The sequence below is a fragment of the Panthera tigris genome, chromosome B2, assembly GCF_018350195.1.
Source record: "Panthera tigris isolate Pti1 chromosome B2, P.tigris_Pti1_mat1.1, whole genome shotgun sequence".
NCBI classification, from domain to species: domain Eukaryota; kingdom Metazoa; phylum Chordata; class Mammalia; order Carnivora; family Felidae; genus Panthera; species Panthera tigris.
In genome coordinates, this window is record NC_056664.1 from 100,282,038 (window position 1) to 100,303,371 (window position 21,334).

Below are 21,334 nucleotides of genomic sequence, written 5' to 3' on the forward strand. Positions count from 1 at the left end.
CCACGGCGCCCGCAGCGCGCGGGGAGGCTGCTGCGTTAGCCCACTGCGCCATCTAGAGTCCGTCCGTGCTCATTGCAGGTTGGCCCTGGAAGGTCAGACACTGCCATCCATCTAGGTGGTGCGTGGGGCAACGCGTAGCCTTCAAGAGGGGATCGAATTTAAAAACGCAAAGAAAAATCGAGCGTGCGGCTTATTAGTTTGCCTGCAAGGTGAATAATTTTAAGGCTAGAAATTCCAAGTGCCAATCGTGTAAACTTGAATAATGGCTAGCAAGCATCTGCCAGTCATTTTGGGGGTACCAGGGCTATGCCGAGGAGTCTCATCAGTCTTCACTTTGACGTGACACAGCCTCGTAGGGAAAAATCCGTGTAAGCATACACCCAGTTAAATTTGAACTTCTGGTCAACCGCGAACAACATTTTTTTGTGTAAGTATGTCCCATATATAGTTGAAATTTTTAAGCGGGCATCCTATTATCATTTTTATTAGCTAAATCTGACATCCCTATAGGGAAACAGATGATTGCAGTACAGGCCCAGGGGTGGTGCACAAAAGGTTTGAGGAACTTTGGGGTGCTGATTGGGATGGCTTCTCAGGGGAAAGTCACTTATGCAAATGGTTCACCAGACCAGCAGACGGTAGGCAGGTTCTCCCGGTAGGGCAGCATAAGAAAAGGCAAGAGGCTGGGGGTGTGGAGGGGAAAGCTCACAGCACAGCAGTTTTGTGCCCCTAGAGCACAGGGGCGAGGAGGGGACAGGCCCAACGGGAGCCTGCTGCAACACAGAGGGCCTCTACCGTGTTACCCAGGAGCTGGATTTCCTCCTGTATGCAAGGGGGAGTGAAAGAAAGGTTTCTCTTCTTCCTCCCTTTCTTCCCTTCCTTCCCTTCCTTTCCGATTTTCTTTTTAAGTAGTCTCTACACCCAGCATGAGGCCCAAACCCACAACTGCAAGATCAAGAGTCCCATGCTCCACCCACTGAGCCAGCCGGGCGCCCTGAAAGAAAGGTTTTGAGAGTCACATGGTCAAATTTGTTTTTAAGGAGGTAAATCTGGCACAGTATTGAGGATGAAACAGGGGGGTTAAGAAGCCCAGAAGAGGGGTTGGGGGAAGGCTGTCTAAGGTCAGTGAGAGCTAATAAGTAGTAGAACTTGGATGTGAACTGGGGTCTTCTGGCTCTAAGTCCAACCTGGCCAAGGGGCCTGCCCTTTCATTGGATTAGGATTCCCACCTGCAATCATTTTTAAGATCAGGAATGCCATACCACGTTGTGCATGCTGCTCTTCTCTGAAAGATGAGCTCCACCCACATTTAGAAATAGGGGAAAGAACCCCATCCTCGCCTTCTCTCCTCTCCTGCTTCTCATGTGGCATCCTTGGTGCCTGCCTCCAATTAACTCAACCCGCTTTCCCACGCAAACCGGACTAGCACGGCCAAGTGACAGAATTAGATCCCTCTGAGGTATTTGGTCTTGTTTTCCTTAGGCCACAGCGTCACTTTTTGATGCCCTGGGAACGAGGCGAGGGCACCTGCTTCTTTTCTAAAGACGCTGCTGCGAGCCCCCACTCAGATGGCAGGGCCAGGTGTTTTGTGGTTGCTAGGGGCTGCTTGTTCTTGGATATGGTTCGATAAAAGCTGGACGGGAGGGGGCCGCTGACAGTGCCTTAGCATAGGGCAGCCACTCAGAGAACAGAATGCACAGGTGTTGGTAGACCAGGCTCATGCAGGTTTAGTGGAGGAAGCAGTGAAAATACACCTGCTCTCTCAGGCTGTGCCACAAAAATCACAGCGCAATCTTGAGGCTGGAGCTTTGTAAAAAGATTGGGATACGTTTAAGATGAAGACATAAAAGGGGGCGCATGGGTGTCTCACTTAAGCCTCCGAGTTGGGCTCAGGTCATGATCTCACGGTTTGCGGGTTCGAGCCCCACATTGGGCTCTGTGCTGTCAGCTCAGAGACTGCTTGGGATTCTCTTTCACCTTCTCTCCCTGCCCCTGCCTCACTTTTGCTTTCTCTTTCGAAACAAACGAACAAACTTAAAAAAAAAAAAAAGAAAAAGGAGAGGGGCACCTGGGTGGCTCAGTCGGTTAAGCATTTGACTCTTGGTTTCAGCTCAGGGCAAGATCTTGCGGTTTGTGAGTTCAAGCCCCATGTTGGGCTGGCTGCTGTCAGCACAGAGCCTGCTTCCGATCCTCTGTCTCCCTCTCTCTCTGCCCCTCCCCAACTTGTGCCCTCTCAAAAACTAGTGAGCATTAAAAAAAAAGATGAAGACATGTAGGAAAAAGGTAAGAAGTGCAATAATTAGTAATAGTTAGAAAATGAGCATAAAAAGATGCAGTGACTACATGTATACAAAATGATAGTCGTGCTTCGCTATGGTAGTAAGAGTGTGATTTTAAAAGGAGTCCTTTTAATGTTTATTTACTTTTGACACAAAGACAGAGCATGAACGGGGGAGGGGCAGGGAGAGAGGGAGACACAGAATCCAAAGCAGGCTCTAGGCTCTGAGCTGTCAGCACAGAGCCCAACGCGGGGCTCGAACTCACAGACCTGGAGATCATGACCTGAGCTGAAGTCGGACACTCGACCTACTGAGCCACCCAGGCGCCCCTTAAAAGGAGTCCTTTTAAATGACCAACAAATGTTCATTGAACACCTGCCATGTGCATGTCCTTCCGCACTGTTATGCCTGCGGTAGCAATCTGGCTGGAAAAATTACTGAATTATTAGCGATCGGGTTGCCGGCCGATCTGGGAGAGGGCAGTGAACCAGAGGCGGTGGTGCAGAGGTCCCCAGCTTCCATTTTGGTTCTGAGGCCTGTGAATTTTCAGGGAAGAGAACCCAGTCAGGGAGCATAGCAATCTTGTGAGACTTAGAGGGTTTGTAGCAAGCGTGATGGACTCTACAAGTCATGTAGCGGAGTGTAGGAAACGTCCATTTTCTTCATTTTCTTCAAATTAAAATTAAACACTTATTAAATTAAATTAATTGATTAAACTTTAATTAAAATTAGAATTAAAATTAAAGCAGGCTCTGAACCACCCCCCGCCCCCGCCCCCGCCCCCGCCCCGTCTCCTCGCCATCTGGAAAGAAATTTATTCCGAGCTATCATTGGTGCGTTCTTTGAGGCCTCCAATACCAGCGCAGACACCATCAGAGGCTGAGAAACAAGCCAGGAGGCCTCGCTGGTGCCCAGGAAAGAGGCCAGGCCCCTGGTCTTGGCTTTCCGAGCTCCCCGCCCACACACCCCGATGCTCCGGGTCTGCGCGGGCACTGGAGGCTTTGCAGGCGCACAGACGTCTGCAAGACGCTGGCTGATTGCAGAGCCCCAGCCCTGGGTCTGCTTCCAGAAAGCACCGTTGAACACCGAGTCCCTCTGGGCTTTGAGGCTGTCACTGCTATGGCCTGAGCGGCCGTGTGGCCTTGCTCGTGGCCTCCTCAGAAGCCAAACAAAAGATGTACCCATCCTGCGGTGTTGCCTTGAGCATCAGGCGAGTCAGTGCGTACACAGCCCCCAGCACAATGAAGGGACCCCTGAGCCCTCACTGTTAGCGGTTACATTCCATCTCGTTTCACCCATGCGAACGCGGACCCTCCCTCGCAGCGCACTTTCAGCGTGTTCCTGTAACCAACAGGGTCTCACTCCCACAACTGCCACGAGAGGGGAGAAAGGAAGAAGGTGTGGGTTTGGACCTTTGCCTGTCTGGGCGGCTGATCGTCCCAGGGGAAGGGAGTGTTCTAGCTGTGATGATGCTCCTGATAGCAGGATTTGGGGAATCTGGTGCGAAGGGTAAGTGGGCTGTGCTCTTAGCAGATGCAGGTCGTCACCATCAGAGATGAACATTTTGCCGGTGGAAAGAGCACTGGAGCTGGAGTCTTCCCCAGCTCTCCAGCCGGCTTCAGCTCTCAACTCTCTAAGTGCCATTTCCTCAGAGATGTCCTCTCTGCTCCCGGGTCTCAATTAGCTCCTCCCTGTCATTCTTTCTTGGACTCTCTTGTTCTTTGTTATTAGCCTTTACTCAGTTTTTAGTTATGGATACTTTGTGTGTTTGGCGACTTCTCTCCCAGTAGATTATATATAGCTCTAGAGGGTAGGGATTAAGTGTGTTTTATTGACCAAGTACAATCACTTAACTTCAAGTTTTTACTATGTCAAATGAGGAAGGTTAATACTGCTTTTGCCTACCTCACTGAGCTGTGAAATTAATAAAGATAATAATGTGAAACTTCCTTGTAAATCATAAAACATGATGCAAATATTAGCTCTGCTCAGCGCCATGTCCGTTTGAATGCACATCCCAAGCTTGTGCATCGGGCTCCTGGACAGATTGAGCATTTTGTTAGATGAGATAATAAAGGAAAGTGCTCAGTACAGGATGCACCCCACGGTAGCTCTTATTGTCGGAAGTCGAAGAGGACAGCCCCAACCTCTAAAAACGTCATATTCCCTTAGTCCACCTGTAGTAGGCTTGAAATAGTTAACTAGATGCATGCCCACAGTTGGGGACATGTAAACGTGTGACAGTGAGTAACCCCAAACCAATCAATTCTGTACACTTCAGTGGGGGAGGGGGCTCAAAGTTATCAGCCAAGATGTTCCTTTCCTCCCAAGACGCAAGGATAGTGAGTAGGATGCCTTCCCCCGCCCTGTGCAGAGAGATTACAGAGGGAGGGAAGACATTTCCAGAAAGATGGCAGCTGCTTTCAGAATTTCACAGAGAGCGAATGGGAGGAGCATGCACAGATAGGGGCAGTGTCACATTCGGAACCATGGGTGCTGGGGCAGGAGGGATGGAGTTGACCAGTACGCTGGTCCTCAGCCGGGGCTCCTTTGCTTTGGATGGACCAGCTAGGAGATGAGAAAAAATCCATTCCGATGGCCAGTGTGGGACATGAATCACTGAGGCTGGGAACTCAAAGATCAAACAGTCTTAAGCCAGAAAGATAGAAGAAATAGATTGGATTGGACCAAAACAGACACATTTTCCTTCACTAGGTCTTTCTCAGGTTTAATCCTGTTTCTTAGGGAGGAAAGCTAAGGAATTGACATCACAACCACACTGGGTATTCCTTGCTGTTTGGTGTGATTATAATTATGGTTTAATTGACTACTTAGTAATCTGTGTGGAGTTTGTTTGCACCTTATGGAGTTCCTGGCTCTCTGAAGCCCCCAGATTCCCTGTTGTTGGCAGAGGGCCCAGATTTTACCCAGCTCCTTGGCACTAGGCTTTACTTACTGTGTCTTTGTTTTTCTTAATGTTTTTGATTTTGGAGAGGGGGAGGGGGGAGAGGGGGAGAGGGGGAGAGGGGGAGAGGGGGAGAGGGGGAGAGGGGGAGAGGGGGAGAGGGGGAGAGGGGGAGAGGGGGAGAGGGGGAGAGGGGGAGAGGGGGAGGAGTAGGGAGAGGGGGAGGAGTAGGGAGAGGGGGAGGAGTAGGGAGAGGGGGAGGAGTAGGGAGAGGGGGAGACACAGAATCTGAAGTGGGCTCCAGGTTCTGAGCTGTCAGCACAGAGCCTGACAAGGGGCTCAAACCCACGAACCATGAGATCGCGACCTGAGCTGAAGTCTGATGTTCAACCAACTGAGCCACTCAGCCACCCCAACAGTCTTTGTATAGCTGTGACTGCTTGAACAAAACAAAGGTGAGCAGAACACCTAGCAGAGGTCAGGTAACAGAAAAGATAGGATGTGTAAAGGGTCAAAGAGAACAGAGATAGGCCTTGGGATGGGGGCAGGATGGTGGGCCAGACATGGGGTCCACGAGAGGACAAAGCCCCAATGCAGAGGCACATCAAGATGCATAAGCCAAGACCAAGGCTGAGAAGGTGGGATGAACAAAGGTCACACACAACTGAACACAGGAGGAGATGGGCTGGTGGCCGCACACACCACAGAGGTGAGATTTAGGAGGAGGAGGGGCACAGACCTGTCATAAATTTTTTTTCTTCAATCTTAATTTGTTCAGTGATTGCTAGCAGCGTAATTGTTTTATCTTAGCCCAAAAAGATTGGGGTTAACTTCATCTGTCATGGGGCCATGGCCCCAGAGAGGGCCTTCTCTCAGGCCGGATACTCTAGGTGCTCCCCCATGTTCCATCTCCAGTTTTTCCAGTCCTGAGCCAACTGGTGTGAGGAACGCGCCGGGATGAAGTGTAGGGCACCGTGGGGGCGTCTGAGGGAAAATCAGGAGCCGTTGGGGGTGGGGGGTTTCAGGGAAGGCCTTTGGCACCCCGTTTTCGTTGTGAAGGGAGAACTCCAGAACAGGCTGTGGTTGGGGCTGGGGGAGCAGAGACCAGGCCAGCGCTCTGTGCTCCAGGGCCTGGGAGAGAAAGGGCCTGGGGCAGGGCAAGCCTAGGATGGAGAGGCTGAGGGTGACGAAGGTGAATGTGTCCAGCTGTACCATTTAGCCCAAGGGGAGACTCTGATCTCTGGGAACTGGTGGAACAGCTACTCAAAGAAAAGTTACCACCTGACCTACCCTTCTTAGTCCCGGAGGAGAGCGCTCACACCCTCCTGACACTCCACGCCCACCCTCCCTCGAGAAGGTAAATAGGAGGAGAGTCTGCGAAAGAAAACAGGGTATTAAAGCAGCTCCGTGAGAGCTAAAGCCCAGCTGAGAGTGTGAGCACGAGGTCGGTGTCCCGCTGAGGAGACAGAGGGCAGCTTTGTGTGGGGCCCCAGCCGCCTCCTATCTCCCTGCTGCTGGTTCCTGGGGAACATGCGGGGGCTCCTGCTTACCACACTCCTGGGCGCTGCTCTGGCACAGGTAAGCTCCCCCCTCCTCACCGCTTCCCCTCAGGAGTTTCAGATTTCTCCAGGTCAGAAATTAAAAAGGAAGAAGATGGGGGCGGGGGGGGGGGGTGGTGGTAAATACCTTGTGGGAATACTTCATGCCAAACGGGGAGCCATTTTCCACTCCAAATAAAAGTTGTGTTTAGTTTAGAAGCTTCGGGAAAGAAGTGGAAAACATTTCTTCCTTTCAGGTAATGGCACCGAATCCATTTTCGATAGGTTTGAACAGCTCCCAGACTTGAATAGTGTATATTTTTTAGGGGGGGGGGGTACGACACACACCGCATGGTCCGGAGGCGGCTGCCGGGGTGAAGGAGCCCCTTCATCTGGGCTCCAGGCTGGGGCTCAACTTTCCGTGGCTGTGTGCGAAAGGTGCAGAGAGCCACTGGAAAAAATGATTCTGACGACTTCCTTCAGCCAAGCCTGTCCTTGTTTGAAAGGAGCACTTGGGCTAAACATTTATATTTTTAAAACGTTCTGTTACTTTGTCTCTTCTCAACTCATGCGTTTCTCCCTTTTCGTGAAAAGGAAGCGGTCCGTGAAGACTTGGGAATAGTTTCAAGCAACAGACCAAAGGGAAATTTAATTTGAGAGGAGCAAGTCGTTGCCTTGGGATTTTTTAATAAGAAGATGAAAACAGGGTGACTTGTGTATGTGGATTTATTTACATGGAGGAGGTTACTGCTTGCACAGAGGACAGAGCTTTCGAAACCTTCCAGTGGTTGGGGAAACATGGACGTGTCTGGGAGTTAGTAGCCGAGTAGGGCGCTCAATTGTGTTTTAGGAAGCAGGAGATTGAAATTTGTTATATAGGATATGGAGAGATTTCAGACTGTAGAATAATCCTAACAAGAATGCCACTGGTGTGGTTTGTCTCCACTGCTATATGGAGGGGCACATTTCTCCAGGGGAGGGGAGACGGAGCTATCTCCCGCTCCACCCTTCTTGAGAAAGGGCCCATTGTTGTTGTTGTGGATTGAATAGCACATATTCCGACAGAGAGGTGTCCAAGATAAAAAACAAAAACAAACACAAAGAGGTTAAGACACGGCAACAAAGTATTATTTTGCTTAATTTTGTCATTATGAACTTTTGAGGAATAATACCTACTCCTTGTTGAAGGTCTGCTACGTGCTGAGCACCGTGCTAGGTACTTTAGTCATTATCTTAATCCTCAAAATAACCTTACGTCGTGGATTATCATTATTAATCCCATTTTACAGAGGAGGATTGAGGCTTAAAGATCAAGTAAATGATAGTCACCTGAGATCACAGAGCTGTACCAAATCTCAGCGCTGGTGTAAAAACCCTTTGTTTCTGGTGCAACAGAAGAGCCTATTTTGGTGTCCCAAAAGAGTTCTGTTCCATTTCTTGTCTGTCGCACCGAGTCTTGAAAGATGGTTTCACTGAAGATAGAATAACAGGTGGACAGTTGTTTCTTTTTGTTTTTCCTTTCATCATTGGGTCTTATTCTCCACCTCCCCCCACCTTTTTTTTTTTTAAAGGCCTATTTATTTATTTTTTTTCCCAAAGAAGCTTTAAGGTCACAGCAAATTTGAGAGGAAGGTAAAGAGATTTCCTGTCTACCACTTGCACGGCCTCCCCGCTTATTAACATCCTCCACTAGAATGGTACCTTTGTTACAACTGATGAACCTACATTGATAGATCAGTATTACCTAAAGCCCATAGTTTACCTTGGGGTTCACGTTTGGTAGTGCCCATCCCAGGAGTTTGGACAAATGTACGATGACATGTATCTGGCATCACAGGATCATGGAGTATTTTTGCTGCCTTAAAAATCCTGTGCTCCACCCCGTCCCCCAATCCCTGGCAGCTAGTGATCTTTTTAGGGTCTCCGTAGTTTTGCCCTTTTCCAGAATATCCTATAGTTGGAATCATACAGTAAGTAGACTTTTCAGATTGGCTTCTTTCACTTAATAATATGGGTGTCTTTTCATGGGTTGATAGCTCATTTCTTTTTAGTACTGAATAATCCATTGTCTGGATCACAGTTTATCCAAGGCACCTACTGAAGAGTATCTTGGTCTCCTTTTGATGGGAAGTCAGATCTCTCTCTTGTTGTTATTCTCTTGTATGTAATGTAATGCTTCTCTTTTCCGGGTACACTTTCAAGATTTTCTCTTTATCCTTGGTTTTCAACAGTTACCTTGTGGCCTCAGAGATTGTATAGAAATGCTTCAAGACGGGAAAGAGAAACAGGTGTCCCCAGGTGGGCAGTGTGGAGAGTAGGCATTTCCTTGAAAGGAAGCAACATGAGGAAAAGCATGGAGGAGGAAAGGGACCTGGTGAGGCTCGTAAGCAGTAAGGTGGAGGAGGAGAGTGCATTGAAAGTGAAGGCTGGAGAGGAAGGCATGAACCCCGCACAGGCTTCAGATAGCATGCTCAGAATTTTGCACTCTATGCTGTAGCAGTAGGGAACCACTGGTGCCCTGTACAAGGAGGGGTAGTAGAATCAGACAGGTTTTCTTTTTTTTTTAATTTTTTTTTTTAACGTTTATTTATTTTTGAGACAGAGAGAGACAGAGCATGAACGGGGGAGGGTCAGAGAGAGGGAGACACAGAATCTGAAACAAGCTCCAGGCTCTGAGTTGTCAACACAGAGCCCGACGCGGGGCTCGAACTCACTGACCGCGAGATCATGACCTGAGCCGAAGTTGGCTGCTTAACCGACTGAGCCACCCAGGCGCCCCCAGACAGGTTTTCTAAACAGATCCCTCCAGCAGAAATATGGCAGATTCATTTGAGGAGTCATTATTGAGGGAGGAAGACCAGTTAGGAAGTTATTGCAATAGTACTCAGTAGCCAAGGGGGTAGAGTGGCCACTTGTAGGAATAGGAGGACAATTCGCATTAGGCACTGAACGGCTATGGGAAGTGTGGGAGACGACGACCAGGAGGATTCCCGGCATCCTGACTCCAAACGTTGGAGAAGCTATCCAGAAGGGGGAGGGGGGAGGGCAGGGACGATGAGTTTGGGGAATGAATTTTTCCCATGGGACATTCTAGTGGCACTGTCTCGTAGGTAGTCAGCTGTATGGCTGTAGGGCTTGGTGGAGATCTCCTGGATGGAAATTTAGTTTCGAAGCTTGCACAGGGTGGAAATGGAAGGCAAGGGGGTAGAGGAGATTGCCAAGAGACTGTGTAGAGTGAGAAAAGACAGTAAGGTCACAGAACACCAATTAGTCTAAGTCTAAGTCAGATTTGGGGTAATAGAAGTCTGCAGAGGAGAGTGAGAAAGTATATTGAGAGGTAGGGGTAGACCTGGGAGGGTCTGGCGTCATGAAAGCCAGAGGAGAGGAGAGGATTAAGAGTCAAACAGGGGGCACCTGGGTGGTTCAGTTGGTTAAGCATCCTTCCAACTTTCGATTTCGGTTCAGGTCACGATCTCCCAGTTCGTGGGATCGAGCTCCACATCTGGCTCTACACTGACTGCCCTCATGCTCTCTCTCTCCAAAAAAAATTAAGCATAAAGAAAAAAAAAAAGTCAAACACCTTAAAGAGGGGGCAAGAGGAAAACAGAGAGATTCCATGAACATGAGCCCAGCTGGGAGGCCAGTGAATCTGGCAGGAAGGCCCCGGCAACCATGGCTGAACCAAGGCAAAATTGAGAAGAAGACACTGTTTCTACTCCCTTCTCCACTTTTGTATTTCCAGTCCCCGCCACCACCTCCTCCAGAATCCCAGCACAGCTTATCCTCAAAATCTATCCTCACGTGGTCTCTTCAGCTTGAATTGTAGCTGAGAGGGTTGCTCTGGGGAATTCGTGTTACCAGTGATAAGCAAAAGGGCTGAGGTTGTAAGGGTGGAATTTCAAACTCATACTCCTAAATGTAGGATGTTTTGGCTTGGAAAGAGGTTTAGATTTCTGGATCAGTGCAAGTGCCTTCAGGCTATCAAATAAATTGAGGGTTAATTATAGAAATTACTTGCCAGGCACTGTGCTAGGTTCCAGTATTAATTACACCACAAATGAACCACAAGTCCCTGAGGTTGGGTAGCTTTAAGCGTGTGGAAAAGACAGGCACTTACACAAATGGTTTCAATACAAGGGCATGTAAAAGAGGGGGGTGGGGAGAGATCGTAAGAAGTTTTCTGGAAAAGGCCATAGCTAAACAGAGCTGGATGAAGAGGGAGGGCCAGTGAAGAAGGTTAGAGCTGGATGGAACAGCATCAGCTATTCAGGGAACGGCCGACACTTGAACTTGCCAGAACCTAATGGATGCTAGGAATGTGGGAGATTGAGGAGGGCCCTGAATGCTGTGCTTAGGAGCTTGGACTTTCCCAAGTCAGTCACTTTTGGGTGTGAGGGATGAAGGGGAGGAGCAGGTGAGGTCCATTTTCAGCTTCGTGGCTTGGGGAGCTCAGTGGTTGCCCCCACCATTCACTAAAAAGGGAACTATTAGGTGAGGAGCAGTCTGTTGTGGGGAAGGAGAAAGGGAGATCCTCGTGGGACATCAAAGTGGATATACCCAGGGGAAATTAATGAGTTGTAAGCTTAGGGGGAGAGGCCTTGGCTGGAGAGGAGAGACAGATGAAGATTAGGGGGTTTGTTTAGTATCAAAGCTGGCTTGTAGCGGGACCCGGATGAGGGAAGGAGCAAAGGTAAGGGTTGAGAGCTCGGGCTCTGAAATCTGCCTGTCTAGTTTAAATCCCTCTTCTACTGCTTGATGTAGGACTTAGGACAGGTTAAACAATCTGAGCTTCAGTGGCCTCGTTTATAAAATGGGGTGTATGGTTTCCTCCTGCAACCCGTTACCACCGATTTAGCGGCTTAAAACAACACAAATTTATTATTTTACACTTCTGGACATCTGTAGTGTGAAAATGGGTATTAGAGGGCTAAAATCAAGTGTCGGCTAAAATCAAGTGTCGGCAGGGCTCTTCCTTCTGGAGGGTCTAGGAGAGTCTGTTCTTTGCCTTTGGCAGCTTTTTAAAAAAGTTTACTTACTACTTTTTAAATAATTTAAGTAAATAATTTAAATAAATTACTTTTTAAATAATTACTTTTTAAAAAATAATTACTTATTTTGAGAGAGAGAAAGGGAGAGAGGGCAGGAGACAGAGACAGAATCCTAAGCAGGCCCCGAGCCATCAGTACAGAGTCCCTTACAGGGCTCAAATCCACGAGCTTTTGAGGTCATGACCTGAGCTGAAGTCAGACACTTAACCAACTGAGTCACCCAGGTGTCCCTGCTTTCTGCAGCTTTTTTCCGTTTTAATGTTTTTATTTATTTTTGAGAGAGAGAGAGAGAGAGAGAGAGCGCGCAAATGGGCGGGAGAGGGGCAGAAAGAGGAAGACAGAGGGTCTGAAGCAAGCTCCAGGCTCTGAGCTGTCAGCACAGAGCCCGTCGCAAAGGCTTGAGCTCACGAGCCGTGAGATCATGACCTGAGCTGAATGTCGGATGCTCCACCAACCGAGCCACCCGGGCGCCCCCGCTTTCTGCAGCTTTTAAAGGCTCCTGCACTCGTGGCTCATGACCGCCTTTCAGCTGTGACATCACACCTGCCTCTGCTTCCATCCCATCTTCTCTGACATTCCTGCCTCTTTCCCATTAAAGGATACTTGTGGTTACACTGGGCCCACCTGGTTAATCCAGGATACTCTCATCTCAACACCTTTACCTGCATCTGCAAAATCCCCTTTGCTGTGTAAGGTAGTATATTAACAGGTTCTGGGGATTAGAACACAGGCATCTTTGAAGGAACACTTATTATGCCTACCACATGTGGCTAACAACTGCTCCATACTCTTCTAATGAAGGCTAAATGATATTAGGTAAGGCGCTTGGCACAGAGGAGGTACCATGTTCTTTCATTCCATACACTTTATTACAGGGAATAAGACTGCAAAAAAGCTTGCCCTTTCAAGAAGCTCACATTCTTGATGCGTGACTCAGAAGATAAACGAGTAGAATATACAGGAATAAGACAGGTGGTAAGAAGGTCTGTGGGCTAAAAGGCTGGGGCAGGGTCTGGTTTACAAAGGGTGGACAAGAAGGGCCTCACTGATAAATTTGAGCATGGACCTAAGCAACTGAAAGAGTGAGCCACGAAGATACCTGTGGGAGGAACATGCGTGGAGTATTCAAAGAATGGGGAGGCCAGGTGGACCAGAGGTTGCAGGGCCTTCGAGGGTCATTTGGCTTTTACACCGAAATGTGAAGCCGTGAGGAAGCCACCTCTTATGAGCAAGGAGTGACATGAATTAAAGTATGATTGTAAAAAGATACACATATTTAATGTATACCATTTGATGAGCTCCAGGATAAGTATATACTCATTAAACCAAAACCACTACCAAAGCCCTAAACATATCCATCACCTCCCAGAGATTTCTCCTGCCCCTTCTATTATTGTTTGTGTGTGTGTGCGGTAAGAACATTTGACATAGGATCTACTCTCTTAGCAAATTTTAAGTATATGTATAATGCGATAACTGTTAGCTATAGGCACTGTAGCTTATTTCATTTTAACCATTGTGCTGAGTGAAGAATCTAGAAGCCGAAGGGGGAAGCAAGGAGATCCTTTAGGAGACCATTACAATCATCTAAAGTGAGAAATAATGGTAGCTTGGTGATGGGGGGGGGGGGGTGCTATCTAATCATTTCTGATTAGAGATGGGTACATTTTAAAGGCATAACCAACAGGATTTACTGGTAGGATTGGATAGAAAATGGGAGAGAAGAGTCAAGAATGACCCGACCCCAAGGTATTCTGGAAAAGCGAAATTGGCCTGTGTTCAGCAGGGATGTGCACGGAAGGGTATCTTGGAAGGGAAATTGGGAGTTTGTTCTGGTCACACTAAGCTCGCTGTGCCTGTCAGATATCCAAGTGGAGACCCAGCAGTTCGCATCTGAGTTCCGAAGACAGGGCTGGTGGGAGACAGGCGATAGAGAGAGGGAGGAGCCTTCAGAGGTGTTCACCGCAGGGGGCTCCAATTAGAGACTTCAAGAGTGAGAAGGAGCAGCGAGGAGGGAGGAGGAAGAAGAACGAGTGATGTATGGGTAGCCGAGTGAAGAAAGGTTTACGGAAAGAGGGATGGTGACAGTTGCCGATGGATATTGCGACGCTCCCCGCTGTAATCTCCCAATTCAGGGGAAGTCTTCGGTTTCTAGAAATCTCTGAAATGAGTTTGAGGCATGCTTTCTAACGGCACCTGTGTCATCCAATGAAGTTCTGCTGCGGGGAGCAGGGCGGCCGGCCGTCAGACCCGCCGCCTGAAGGGAGGCCTGGAGAAGCGTCGGAGGTGCACCAGCGTAAACAGTTCTGTCACTGGCCCTGTCAATGCCCTCGCCAGAAGCCCAGCTGCCCTCCTGGAGTGAGCCTGCTGAGGGACGGCTGCGGATGCTGTAAAGTCTGTGCCAGACAAGCAGGGGACACGTGCAACGAGGCCGACCTCTGCGACCCGCACAAAGGGCTGTACTGTGACTACTCGGCAGACGGGCCTAGGTACGAGACCGGAGTGTGTGCGTGTAAGTGTCTTCTTCGGGACCTGCTGGAAGAGGTTGAGCCCAGACAGCATTCCCCCCTCCCTGTAATTGTTGATTGGAATAATCAGCTTAGTTTGGCTAAGTTTGAGGTGGGTTTGGTTTTCACACACCGGTGGGACTGGCTTTGTCATATTGGACACCATGTGTTCAGAAACCTGTTCTTGTTAATTGCACTGACGTGATCATGTAGTGATTCTCAGGTAATTGCCTTTAGTGATAAAAATAGGAGAAATTAGGTAAATAGAGCCTGACTTCTTAAAGTGCCACGAAATGACAGCTTTTGTCACTGTGGTCAAAAGCTCAGTCTGAATTCACCCTTTTCCGCAACTTAAAAATAATCTTGCTTAAAATGTAAGGATGTATATCCTGCTTTAATCTTAGCCTTTCCAAATGATCATCAAGTTACTGTACTTTTAAATGGAAGCAGATTTGTAAAAAGGAAGGTAGGGGGACCCCAAATCACAACCTGACCCTCAGATTTATGGATTTTAACTCTGGAGACTGATGGAGACCATCTAAACCTACGCCTTGACAATAACTCAGGATCCTGATTTAGCTAGGATTAAAAACTAAGATTTCTAGGGCACCTGGGGGGCTCGGTTGGTTAAGCATCCGACTTCAGCTCAGGTCATGATCTCATGGTCCGTGGGTTCGAGTCCCACATCAGTCTCTGTGCTGACAGCTCAGAACATGGAGCCTGCTTTGGATTCTGTTTCTCTTTCTCTCTGCCCTTCTCCCACTCATGCTCTGTCTCTCGAAAATGAATAAGCATTAAAAAATTAAAAAAAAAAACAACACTAAGATTTCTAAGGGAAGAGAGATACCCATGTTAGCTTCACATTTTAGTCAGTCTACGGAAAAGACTGTGTGGGCAGGCAAATTACCATCGGGTTTTGTTGCAAGCCTGGAATAAGAGCACATCTTTGGAGTATGACTGAGTGTGTAGAGCCATTCAAGTTTGATGGCCTGATGCCCCTGTCAGCACTAAACTATATTGGTTAAGAATGCAGGCACTGGGTTCAAATTCTGGACTTTATATGCTGAGCGACCTTGAGGTCACGCTGCTTAACCTCTCTGTGCCTCAGTTACGTCATATATACTTCCTCCTACAGAAGTGCTAGGAGGAACACATGAAATAATGACACAAAACCCAAAGCACCTAGCAGAATATCTGGCAGGCAGTAGACTCTTAGACATGTTAGCTATTATTTGTGGAAATTCGACAGGTCAACAGACCTATCAGACTCTGGCATCAGGATCCTCCTTTCTCCCAAATGGTGCTGGGCAAATTATTTCATTACCTTAAAAAGCACTTAGCGAACCGCCACTAATGAGCCAGGCACTGTGCCCAAAGAAAACAAGAAAAGATAGAGGCCCTGCCCTCACAGAGTCAAACCTTACTGTGTCAGACAGAGCTTTCCACAAGTGATTTCACATAGAATGTGATGAGTATTTTCACAGAGCATAGCCATGAGGGTGGGGGTGGAGATGACCTCAAATGGGTCACAAACTATGGCCCAGGGGCCAAATCTGGCCCAGAGCCTGTTTTTGTAAGTAACATTTTATTGGAACACAGCCACACTATTCAGTTCCATAGTCTGTGGCTGCTTTATGATAGCAGAGCCCAGTAGTTGTGACAAAAACCAATGGTCTATAAATGCTAAGATATTTACAGGACATTTGCCGATCCATGATACAGAACAATGATTTTTAAACTTTGCTCTGAGGACCCCTTTAGTCTCAGAAATGAATGAACATCCAAAGAGCTTTCGTTTATGTGAGTTATCTCTATTGGTATTTAGATGGATTAGAAACTTAAAAATATTACTGATCCATTTAAAAATAGAAACCCCATTGCAACTTGATAGGAATAATATATTTATGAAAATATTTTATTTTCTAAAACAAAGGAAAAATTAGTGAGAAGAATGGAGCTGTTTTACATTTGTGTACCTCTCTAATGTCCAGCTGAACAGAAGATAGCTAGATTTCCCCATCTGCTTCTGTTTTCAATCTATTGCTGTATGTTACTTTTGTTGAAATATATGAAGGAAATCCAGTCTTACATAGGTAGGTCATTGGAAAAGACAGGAATACTTTAACAGGATTTTCAGATAATTGTGAATATTCTTTTTGATATTAAAACTTGAGAAGTGGTACTTTTTTTTTAATTTATTTTATTTTTTTTTAAAAAAAAATTTTTTTTAATGTTTATTTATTTCTGAGACAGAGAGACAGAGCATGAGCAGGGGAGGGGCAGAGAGAGAGAGAGAGAGAGAGAGAGAGAGAGGGAGACACAGAATCCGAAGCAGGCTCCAGGCTCTGAGCTGTCAGCACAGAGCCCGACGTGGGGCTCGAACTCACAAACCGTGAGACCATGACCTGAACCGAAGTCGGTTGCTCAACTGACTGAGCCGCCCAGGTGCCCCTAGAAGTGGTACTTTTTTGAAAATTAGCTGTATCATGGAATCTGAAACCCTATCAATGAACTTGGCAGAGTCTGTGACATCAAAATGCATTAGTCTATCCAAGACCTAGTTGGAATGGGTCTTTTACTCGTGTATAATTTTGTAATACCAGACATTGGTTATTTGGAAAATACTAGTTTGGGAAAAGGTGATGTAGATGTTCCAAATATTGATACACTTTATACAAGATTAAAAAAAATCACATTAACCAATACCAATCTAATCATAAAAGTCTGCATATTGGGTAGCTATAGAGATCTTGGTGGTGGATATAGATTTTCCAAAGTTCTAATTTTTCCTTGAAAGCCTGAATTCTGTCATTGGCCAGAAAAGTGTTTTCCTTGAAGTGACACGCTCACCGTTGATTTTCAAGAAAATGTCTGCCAAATACCCGAGTAATCATGGTTTATCTGTCAGTCATCTCTTTAGGTGAAATCCTCCCTAAAAAAATGGTTTCGTTCAGCCCCAAACTCAAACAATAGAATAGGTGCCTCTCAAGACGATACAATATCTACAGAAATGCTCTCTGTAACACTTCCTACTTTGTCACACAGGATATTAAAATGAAATATATTTGGTGATTAAGATTTAGTAAAATTGGTAATTTCTACTGTTATTAGGACATTATTGAGTAAAACTAGATTTTTTTTTTTTTTTCGAAAGCACATTTATGTACAAGCGCATTGGCAGGGAAAAACACAGTACTAGCCCGTACGGTTTGATTCACGCTAAGGTTCCAGCAGCAGTTTCAGCCACCATTGCTCTTACACCCTCAGTGCAAATACCAACACGGTGAAAAAAGTCAGGCACATCTCCGTGTTCTGAAAGAGTTTTGACCTTGCGGATTCTCTGAAAGGGCCTCAGGTACCACCAAGAAGCGCGAGGGGTCACACTTTTTTTTTTTTTTTTTTAATTTTTTTTTCAACGTTTTTTATTTATTTTTGGGACAGAGAGAAACAGAGCATGAACGGGGGAGGGGTAGAGAGAGAGGGAGACACAGAATCGGAAACAGGCTCCAGGCTCCAAGCCATCAGCCCAGAGCCTGACGCGGGGCTCGAACTCACGGACCGCGAGATCGTGACCTGGCTGAAGTCGGACGCTTAACCGACTGCGCCACCCAGGCACCCCGGGGTCACACTTTTGAGAACCGTTGATCCAGGTCAAGAATACCTCTCAGAGGAGTGAAAGTTTCCTCCAATTCTCTTAACAACAAAATTAGTTACTGTGCAGTACTGTAGTTAAACAAATTATGATTTCTTCAGCCATTCACGTATCCTCATTTCCTACAAACACATCCTTGCCTATTGTTGGACATCTGGGAAACTTCAGTCTTACCAGCCACCAATCCATCTCTCAGACTTACAATCAGTGTCTCAGTGCAATGCTCCTACTGATCCTGGATAGGGCCTGTACTTGGTCAGATTCTGACCAAGATTCTGACGGTGACTGACTGGAGCAGATCGCCTACAATATAATGAAAATGTCTCATTTCCACCTTTTACACATGTTCTGAGAAAGTCCCAGATGGGGCCTAAGAAGCTGAGAACACTACTTCATAAAGGAGATAGCTATTACCCCTGTGATTCATAATGGGAGGTCTGGATTATCAGTTATGGCTTCTTTGGTGATTCTGCTCTTCTCTCTTTTCAGATCTTATAGCTGTGGGATGTGAGTTCAACAGGGTACATTATCATAACGGCCAAGTCTTTCAACCCAATCCCCTGTTCAGCTGTCTCTGTGTGAGTGGGGCCATTGGATGCACACCTCTGTTCATACCAAAGCCGGCTGACGGTCACTGCTCTGGGGCTAAAGGTAGAAAGAAGTCTGATCAATCAAACTGTGGCCTGGGACCCTTCCAACAACAGCTTTCAACAAGCTACAAAACAATGCCAGGTGCTTAAAGGCATATTTAGTTCTCATGTATGGCTTCCCGTGATCTTCTTTCCTGTTTCTTTTATGTACCACAGGTACTCAGTAAGTACTTATGGCTTAGTGGTCAGTCTGAGAGTTAGGTTGGGTGTGCTATCTTACTCAGTCTCTGCCTCAGGTAGTTTTCTAAGTATCCCTAAAGGAAACTTTATAATGTTTTAGATTTTTCCAGTAAAAGATTCCAGTTTTTAAAAGCTCTGCTCGGGTCAGAAAAACTCTTCTATGCCTCTGGCTCATTCTACTCAACCTCTTCTAAGGAAAACTGACTAAATATTGTTCACATGCACCCTGAGAGAAACTTTTACTTGTATTGTTATATTATGGGCAAGACGTGTGACCCATCCAGTTCCAAAAATTTTCAAAGGCAACTCCTGTGTATGACAAAAGCAGAAATGGAAGCCTGCTTATTAAAAACATTTGAGAATATGTTTTGAATTTATAAATATTGTTTCTAAACATAGGAAACTGTTGACATACGATTATTCTTTCATTCGGTCTGAAAATGCGGCTTTACAGTTACCAACCTCTCTCTAAATAAACACACATACAGGTATTTTAAAGTAGGGTCCCCAGCTATGTATGTAGTCAGAAACCCGTAATGAGACTTTTTCTCACTCATCGTGAGCACTTGGCCATTTACAGTTAGTGTCCGTATATTCATAAATACTGTATACTGGTCTGCTTTAAGTTAACTTCTTGTTTAAATGCTAGGGCATTTTGGGGACAGGAGTTTCAAAAACACCCACAAATGAAGCACAGATGAGGAAGGACTCAAAAGGGTCAGTATTCATGCCTGGTTATTATTCACAGCTCTGTGTTTTTACCCAGAAATCAAGAATGCCTTTTTATTGAAATCTGGAGCTTAGTAAATGAAAGGTGCCATGGAAATACAGGAGGAATATTTATATATGCTAAAAACTTCTAAATTCAGTTACATTATGTGGATATTTAACAAAAGCAACTATAATCAAGCAATGAATTTTAGATATTTAAAAAACTAACTCTATGAAAGGAACATTCTCAGAGACTTCCATCATGCCAATTAATTTGAAAATAATTGAACAGGTTGTAGTGAATTTGCATTTGCCATACTTGGTTATTTAGCTAACAGCACGACGCCACTAATGCTCTAAAACCTCTAAAATTATAAGCCAAGCTGTTCTTTTTTGCAAAATGTCCGGGAACAGCTGATTTTCTGAACTGGATCTGAGGGGCTCCGTCTAAGTTCTTGGGCCTCACGCATGAACCTCGCCGGTGAGAAAATGCCCTAGGGCAGCAAGTTCCCACTAGAGCATCCTTTTGGATCAAGTTCAGTCGGTCTCATTTGCGGAAGGAGAGTAGTTGCAGAGGATCATTGGAACCTGGCTGGAGGGGGTCTTACATGGTCAGTCTCAGTGGCTCGTGCTTTGCTACAAAAAGTGAGAAATTCTGCCACTGTGCTCTCTGGTAATTGAGACCACAGGTCTAGATATGTTAGTGTATGTTCAGTCTAACGTCTCTCCTCTGCTTACCTGTGAAACTGTGGTTAGGGGCCCACAGAGAAGTTTGGGTTTTAAAAGCAAACAGTGACCAATATACACGTTAAGGTGTATTCGGGCACACTTTACTCCAGATGGCCTACGGTTGGATTCTAGCTTTTGCTCGCTCACGATGAAGCATATGCAGTGACATAATGCCCCCATGCTTTTCTCACTGCTCACCAAATACTAAACTCTTACTTTAAAAGCTCTTCTAGTCTTCTTGCTTCTTAATGTTAACTTCCTGAACTGCAGCTCTTGGCTTAACTTTTTAAGGGGGTTATTGGTAATGTGATAATCTAACCTACCTTTATTTATTGCAGATGCGTGCCAGGCTTTTAATCTGCTTCCTGCATTGAGGTCTTTAAACTGTTGTCTACCTTCCAGGTATCTTCATGTTTCTGCTTCCTCTCCCTCAGCTCCTTGTGCAATTGCAACATCCTACCGTTAATAACACTGAAAGCAGTAAAGTATCATTTATTCGAAGACGGCACACACTTCAAAGTGACTATTTCCTATCAAGAAGGTAGTTGCGGGGAGGGGGGGCATCTTTTCAGAGTTTTAAATTTCCATTTTGAAGTAGCATAGCCAGAATTTTGCTATATTCAACTGCAGACTCAAATCACAACCTTATTCCAAGTATCCGTTTTAGGATGCATATTAACCTTAAGGAAATGCTTTGAGACAACTAAAATGTAGTGTTTAAAATGAACCAATGGCCTGACTCATTCATGAGCAGAACAAGAAGCTCCCAGTGGATTTATAAGATGGAGGAATTATTATGCACTCATTATATTCTCATTATTCACCCCCCCTTCCCCTCCCTTCTGCTAAGCATCAATCAGTGGAGGGGCTCCATCTGTCCAGCAAATTACCCACCCGCCCATAGATCTGTCTTTTCCTTTGCCATTTCTTTCTATAAGTGATTTGAAATGGCTGGCCAATGGACAGAATACCATGGGCCTGATACCACAGGGAATGTAGCAATTAAGCTGAATGAACAGAATAGATTACACACTCACTATGACTTAGTATATGGTTATTTTGATTAGTTCAATGTAATGTAGAGAATTTTCTAAAAGACCAGATTAAAACAAGTAGAGGAAAAATAACTGGCCTT

The 21,334-nt window shown here is 46.1% G+C and overlaps 1 protein-coding gene across 7 annotated transcripts in view; it reads left to right on the forward strand.

Moving 5' to 3' along the window:
• Positions 1–21,334, forward strand: part of CCN6 (cellular communication network factor 6) — a 25,046-nt gene continuing 3,712 nt past the window's right edge. For 2 of the 7 annotated variants that reach the window (XM_042987023.1, XM_042987021.1), the window contains exons 1-4: positions 1–427; positions 12,646–12,745; positions 13,985–14,282; positions 18,419–18,661. In XM_042987023.1, coding sequence (XP_042842957.1) covers positions 12,695–12,745; positions 13,985–14,282; positions 18,419–18,661 — 592 coding nt within the window. In that variant the 5' untranslated portion in view covers positions 1–427; positions 12,646–12,694. Of the gene's footprint in view, positions 428–6,358; positions 6,763–12,645; positions 12,754–13,905; positions 14,283–18,418; positions 18,662–21,334 lie in introns of those variants that run through there. The other 5 variants (XM_042987024.1, XM_042987025.1, XM_042987027.1 and 2 more) reach the window with 5 other exon arrangements.